This window comes from Papio anubis, chromosome 2 (genome assembly GCF_008728515.1).
Source record: "Papio anubis isolate 15944 chromosome 2, Panubis1.0, whole genome shotgun sequence".
NCBI lineage: Eukaryota > Metazoa > Chordata > Mammalia > Primates > Cercopithecidae > Papio > Papio anubis.
The window spans coordinates 111487849-111495622 of NC_044977.1; the positions used below are offsets into that span (position 1 = coordinate 111487849).

Genomic DNA, 7774 nt, shown 5'->3' on the forward strand with positions numbered 1-7774 from the left:
GTATTTAGAATAATCACAGGAGCATTTCATCTTTTATTCTGTAGCAATAGTTTCAGGGGGTCTCCCTACACTTTTATTCATAAATGAAGTCTTGTGTTTCTCTGAGCTTATTAGTGAAAAAAATTTTTTTCAAGTTTCTTCTTCAAGCATAGCTTTTGTGTTGCCAAGTTTTTTTCGTTTTTTTTTCTCTTCATTTTTGGGGTTTCCTGTCCTTATTTTTAGAGTATTTCCTTAAAAGTGTTAGCTCTTATTCATACTTAAGAGTGAGGCACTAAAACCATTCGAAGCTCTGAGCACATGGCTGGCGTGCTGACTCTAGGCCTCCCTGAAGGGTGATCTGGCTGGCCATTAACTGAGGAAGCTCTCCTGTGTCTGCCCATCTGCCTTTCTGCCTTTCTTCCGTTTTTCCATCTTCCACTTTCCTCCATGAAGTGTATAAACTGGCTGCCAGTTTGGGGGCTGATTTCTAGAGAAAACCTGAGGGGCCACAGCATTTACCTAGTAAACTTCCGTTATTTCCCATTTCAGCAGTTTACCAATCTCATCTGGGTCTGTTTTCTTCCAGTCAGGAGACCCTGTTTTACCCTTTCCACTGAGTGAGTCTCTAGTCTTATGCCACAGCACAGGATGATCCGTCACCTGACTCTGCAGAGTGGAGGAAGAGGACACCTGGGGGGTCTTACTGATTGATGAACACTTTCCAGTGCAATCTTATTTTTCTCTGCCTTTGCCCCTACCTGTTCCAGAGATACCTGTTTCCACCTAGTAGGGATGCTTTTGGAGAATCTGCAGTGTAATTTTGTTACTTGGCTTACTATATTATTCATTTTGAACTCACTATTTTGGTGTTCATTAACACAGTTGCCACCATCCAGCTTACAAAAGTTGGTTGCCATTGCCTGCTCTCATCTCACTGTCCTTGTGGATTTATGTCCTTACCCTTTTAACCCCCCTATGCAGTTGTTGGGGTTCCTGAGGTAACAGAGGCAGTGTAAGTTTTTTCCAGGAATAATTTTCTACAACCTCTTTTAAGAGGCTGCATGGTTTGCAGTTTTATACTTTGCAAGTAGATTCCTGGAAGTATTCTGTTGCTTAAAGCCAATTACTTTGTAAAGATATTTGGTGTTTTGCCTGGATTGAAACAATTCGTATCCATAACAAAATAAAAATGTGCTTGTTGTCCACACTTACATGCTTGAGTTTTAGTTTTGCTTTACTTACAAGCTGGTTTCAAGTTGGCTCACCTGGAACTTTGAACTTAAAATTGGATCCTGACTTGGGAATTGCTAATTCATTTCCCTGTCCAATGTGACTTAAAGTATTTACCCACAATGTTCATATTTTTTTGTTATTTCAACTCATAATGGTAAATTTTCCCATTGTCAAACATGGCCATTACTGGAGATACTATAGAGAATATTTAGAGTTAGACAAGATGAACTTTTCCTGAGATGATTGATCGAAAATGATATACTTACGAATATAGGGGGATAATGTAAATTCAAACATAGTGTATTTTTAAAAATTTTTGAGCATTTGATATATTCTGATTTTTCTTATTAATCTTATTGTATTTCTTGTTTTCCTCCCAAATATTGGAAATACATCAAGTGAGTTTAATATGTGAAAGAAATGAAAACTAGATGAGTTTCATGGTTTCAGAAGGTTATGACCAATACCATTCCAGAGTTTGGTGATTAGCATAAGAAAGTAAATAAATTATGTTGGTATTTTTGGAAGCAGTGATGTAAGGCAGCTTTATTCTTATGTTTTTATTGTTCCTGTGGTGAAGGACTACTTCAGTGAACTTCATTGAAAATCTTGTTTTTGTTGAAAATAGCATAGCTCAGTAGCAAAATTTGGAATATCATGAACTTATTAAAGATGTGGAATAATTGTCTGCATATGTTTTCCTAGATAAGTTGAATTATAAAATGATTTTTCAAAAAATAAAACCACAAATTGAGGCACATGTCAAAATTCAAATAATCCAAATTTATAAATACATCCAGCTTACTTCTAACCTATCTTCTTACTCAGAGAAATTTGTTTTCTTTTAAAGTATTATCATTTTTTAACTGATGAGCTTTCAGACTGGACTGATAGTTTTTAAGTACCCTTTTAAATCTCTGCATATACTTGTTTAATTCTAAAACTCTAAAATTGCTAATTTTTTACTGAATTTTTTTTTCAGGTGTCCTTGCTGGTCATGACAACCGTGTGAGCTGCTTAGGTGTAACTGATGATGGCATGGCTGTGGCAACAGGCTCTTGGGACAGTTTCCTTAGAATCTGGAATTAACAGTGTCATACATGTTCTTTGTTCTCCATTGATATATCTGGAGAAATCAATGCTACAGCCTATAGCTGTGAAAAAATTCTACCTTATATTTGCAGGTGAAGATTTTTCTATGAGATTATATACAAAAACAAGCTTTCAGTATACTACCAAAAAAAAGTCAGGGGGGAAAAAGGCAAAGGCGCCTTCTGAGATCAAAAGGACCAGTGTATTAATTTGAGGAGTTGGGTTAATTTAACCTTAAGGAATTGTGTGTACTCAAGAGTCTATTTTCTTTGTGTAGAACATAATGTACACATTATAGCAGGTCGCCATTGTGTTTGCATTTTTTAAGAAGTACATTTTTAACTTTGTATACACAAGAAATGTCACGTTTTTTAGTTTTGTAATGGAAGAACCAGGTACAGAAATAGACAGAAATGATACTGTATGTGTGTATATTTATGTCTGAAGAAAGTCCCCTTGAATTCTGATATCTCTTTGAATCTAAGAGATCCTGATGGCTTCATGTTTAAGAGCATTGACAGGAGGGGCACCTCTAAGGGGAGTCCTTCGTTTCTCATGCATCATTTGCCATATACTATTAATCTAAGTGCTCGCTTTCAGTCCTTTGAGGGGACAGATAATCTGAAGGCCAGAGATTAGAGATTTCACTGATATTTTGGACATACATAAGAAACTTCTTTAGAATTTATTAATAAAAAGTAGATAATAGCATATAAATGGTTCTTCACATTTTAAAAGCCTGGTTATGATCTGGTTATGATTTAGTACCCCGCTAAATGGCTGAACTTTCCTATTCATTTCATATTTGGAACTAAGTTTGTAGTGTATATTCATCTTTCAGAAGTTTGGTAAACATTGGGATTGTCCCTGCATCTGAACATCTTTCCCAGTGCTATCAGTATACATTTAGAGAGGAAATGCAGTGTGACAGTGTTACATTTGGAGAGAAGTGTGAAATCTAACCAAATCACTAAGACATATTTGTTGTAATATGGTGGTTTATTTCACGTTTGCATACTATAAAATCTGAATTGATGTGAAATATCTGTGCCTTTACATTTCTTAAAATGAAACCCTTAAGCTTTTTGTTCTGTTTTGCAATATTTTGTAATATTCCCTTCCTTAGCACAAAATACTGGTTTCTAAGTGGTTTTGCTTCAAAGGATATCTAGATCTAAGTGATTCCACTTAAAGCCAAAATAAAAATTCCTAAAGCAGTTCTTAAAGGAGTTAGAGATAAATAGTTCTTCTGTGGTATAATAATGTGTCTATTACTAGAATGTCCCCCACCACCAAGTTAAAGATACTTTTCCTGTTGGATTTTCTTTTACAAATAAGTCGGAATGATTTATAATAGAAGATTGTTAGTCTTGCGTGATGGTTAAGTCTTGGATTATTCTGATATATAGACGTGCATTGTTTTGTAACTTAGTTACTTTTCAGATAGGTCTGTGTTAACTTTTGAACATGTGTAACCTTAACCTAAATACTCCCAAATTTTACCTCTGAATTTTTGTTTATATTGTGAATGTGCTAATATATGCATCAACTGTAAAGACATCAGTATCAGTTTTGTTTATTAAAATCAGTTGACAATTAGAAGAATAATAAAATGGATAAAGGCAAATTAAGATATAGGACCAAAACAGAATATCGTAGATGGCAGTTATGAATGTATATTTATATTTTGGTTAAGATTTCTATTAACTTTTTGGCTGGGTGCAGTGGCTCACACTTGTAATCCCAGCACTTTGGGAGGCCAAGGTGGGCGGATCACTTGAGGTCAGGAGTTCACGACCAGCCTAGCCAACATGGTGAAACCCCATCTCTTCTAAAAATACAAAAATTAGCTGGGTGTGGTGGCACATTCCTGTAATCCCACCTACTTGGGAGGCTGAGGCAGGAGAATCGCCTGAACTCAGGAGGCAGAGGTTGCAGTGAGCCGAGATTGTGCCACGGTACTCCAGCCTAGACGACAGAGTGAGACTCCGTCTCAAATTTAAAAAATAAAATAAAAATTTTAAAAAATTATATGAACTTTTGCTATTAATGCTATGAATGTTTATTTGTAGGCTGTTTATATCACTTCATAAAGAACAGCTCTTTAAGAAAAGAATAAAGGAATGTATTCATTTCCGGAAAAAGAGGGTTGGGGAAAGTTCGCCATGTAGGTTAGTCAGAAATTTATTCTGAAGTCCTGTTCAAGAAAGCAACTGTATTATGCATAAAAATAACCTTAAATGTATGAGAGAGAATCTCCTCTACTTAAAAGTTATTATAGTAGTCAGAGGCATACAGACCACAGGAATTATATGGCCTTAACATATTTCAAAATGACATTTATTTTAATGTTCTTAAAGTTTATGAAGAGGAGTTTAAAGCAATTCCCATAATTAAACATTTATTCGGCGACTAAAAACTATTTAACACTTGTGGTTAATTATACACATAAACAAATGGCCACAGAGTAGCTTCACTACCACAGTTACCTTCCTGGTTACACCTTTGCTTTCTAATATTAGAGGCTCCAGTTGCTAAGTATATTTGTTTACTTGCAGTTTAAGTTGAGCTGATTATTTGTTTAATTCTGTTACTGTTCCTGAATTCAATGAGTATATAATTTGTAGAGCTGTTGAATATTTTTGATCTTACTTTTTAAGGCTGAAAAATCTGGCTGGATTTAGTTTTAAAAAATACACATCATCCAGAATATTGCAGTTAATGTTCCTTTTTTTTTTTTTTTTAAAGACAGAATCTCTGTCACCCAGGCTGGCATGTGCAGAGGCACGATCTTGGCTCATTGCAGCCTCAACCTCTGCCTCCCGGGTTCAAGTGATTCTTGTGCCCCAGCCTCCCAAGTAGCTGGGACTATAGGCATATGCCACCATGCCTGGCTAATTTTTGTATTTTTAGTAGAGACGGGGTTTCGCCATCTTGGCCAGTCTGATCTCCTACTCCTGGCCTCAAGTGATCCACTGGCCTCAGCCTCCCAAAGTGCTAGGATTACAGACGTGAGTCACCGTGCCCAGCCAGGTTTCCTTCTTTACTTTCTAGGAAACATTTAAACATAATGTGCCTCAGAAGGTTAATTTGTCGACTCTGTAGCATGTCAAGAAGAGTAATTTTTTGAGATCTGGCAAGAATGTTTTAGAGGTACATATTCTTTTCTAAATATGTGATCACCCTGTGGTGTTTAGCATATCATCCCAAAAACCTGCTTAAGAGCAGTTCTTGGCCAGGCACAGTGGCTCATGCCTGTAATCCCAGAACTTTGGGAGACTGAGGCAGGTGGATCACGAGGTCAGGAGTTCAAGACCAGCCTGGGCAAGATGGTAAAGCCCCGTCTCTACTAAAAATACAAAAATGAGCCAGGTGTGGTGGCGGGTGCCTGTCATCTCAGCTACTCATGAGGCTGAGGCAGAGAATTGCTTGAACCCGGGAGGCGGAGGTTGCAGTGAGCTGAGATCACGTCACTGCACTCCAGCCTGGGCAACAGAGCAAGACTCCGTCTCAGAAAAATAAATAAATAAATAAAATAAAAAGCAGTTTTTGCTATCAGCAAGGATGTCTCCTCCACTTTAATGGACAGGCCTCATTTTTGGCAGCTATACTGTTTGAGATTTAGACTGAATATCCAGGATTCCTCCCTAGCTCAAGTTTTTACTTGCGATTACACATACCACATTGAATTGCATCTTCAGAGGCAAAGATTTGGGCTTCATATCTCATCAGCAAAAGGGCCTGTTCAGCAATTCCCTTCATTTTAGACTCATATGACCTCAGAGATTGCATGATAATAGTAAACTAGTCTCCTGGAAATAATGGATGTAGGTGCTTCTAGAATATGTTACAGAATTTCAAACTTAACCTATTAATAAATGGATCTTGACTTAAGGTGACAAAGTGAAACTTTTATTATTGCCTAAAAATGCTGTGCCAGTATTGTATAACTGAGCTCCTCCAATACTCTTGGTATTTTGGATTTAATAATAATTTAAGACCTTAAGCATTTTCAATGTGAACATGTTCAGGGAAATATGCTTTGATGTAAATGTCTCAGATCTAAGTTGTAACACAATGAATACTTGTGGCTTATTCTTGGTTTAACTTAGGAAAACTGGTTAAACAATCCCCCATTTGGGCCTGTCATCATTTTAATAGTGAAGATGGTCTTTCTAAAATGTTCAGGGTCTGAGTCAGGCTGAATTTTTTTTTTTAATTAAATATTATGTTCAGATTCTTTCCTTTCTGCCATTGTGAAAAAGCAAAATTTTAAATGATTTCTTCTGTTAGAATTTTTAAAAATATCCACAGGTTGGACTATCTTATGGGTTGCACAATGAATTTATATTTTAAATTAGATTAAGTAGAATGTGAAGTACATTTCAGATTTACTAGTTTTCTTTCCATTGTTCATTTTGGGTTGCCTCAGATTCAGTGTATATTTTAAAATATTGGTTACATAATAGGTACTCAGTGAAATGGTTTATAGAATATCTAAGCTAGCACTTTATTTTTAAAAAGTAACTTATTAATCACACATTGATGGTACACCTTGTATTTAGCAAATGTTTGCATGTCGATAAAATCTCCTATGTCTTCTTTAAATCCAGTTACTGATTTTGTAAAATACAGTTGTGATAAAGCAGCATTACGGGGGGTGGGGGGGGGGAAAGCTATGTTCCAACTGGTGTTAAATGTATTCAACAAAATCTTACATCGTACAGTATTTCTTAATTAATAGAACTTCAGTGATATACTTGGTAGATATCTCAAGCCTTTTGTCTTTTACACAATGGTGCTTTATCCTATTGTTTTCTTTTCAAAGAAGCATCTGAACACTTGCATTTCTATTTTCCTATCCAAAGGCATTCACATGTAAGTGTGTTTTTAAAGTTGATTAAAATTATTTTCCTGTTAAAGCATTCTGAAAATGTTTGTCTTTACCTAGAATGATTTGTACACACTTGTGGTCAATTGAACATGAATGTCAGTAGTAGTCTAATTATGGGAAGGGTAAACATGTTAGATTAAGGCTCTTAAAGCTCTAAACCATATAAACTATGGACTTGTATCATGATTTAACTGTTCTTAGATCTTTCTTACACAGTGATTCATTCCTCTATTTGTACAGTGGCTTTATGAAATGATGTGAATTGATCCTGTAATCAATAAAGTGCTTTTAACCAGATTTCATTGTATCTTTTTTTTTATGCCGCACCTTTTTTTTTTTTTTTTGAGTGTTACTGTTGCCCAGGCTGGAGTGCAGTGGTGTGATCATGGTTTACTGCAACCTCAGCCTCCCGTGCTCAAACGATCATCCTACCTCAGCTTCCTGAGTAGGATCGGACTATGGGTACATGCCACTATGCCCAATTAATTTTTATATTTTTTATGGAGACAGGGTCTGTGTTGCCCAGGGTGGTCTTGAACTCCTGGGCTCAAGAGATCTGCCTGCCCCAGCCTCTTA

General features: G+C 36.2%; 1 protein-coding gene across 2 annotated transcripts in view; it reads left to right on the forward strand.

Moving 5' to 3' along the window:
* Positions 1-7495, forward strand: part of GNB4 (G protein subunit beta 4) — a 58264-nt gene extending 50769 nt beyond the window's left edge. The window contains exon 10 of one of the 2 annotated variants that reach the window (XM_003894802.4): positions 2195-7495. In XM_003894802.4, the coding sequence (XP_003894851.1) occupies positions 2195-2301 (107 nt within the window). In that variant the 3' untranslated portion in view covers positions 2302-7495. The remainder of the gene's footprint in view (positions 1-2194) is intronic. The other variant, XM_009201324.4, reaches the window with a different exon arrangement.
* Positions 7496-7774: the final 279 nt, after the last annotated feature.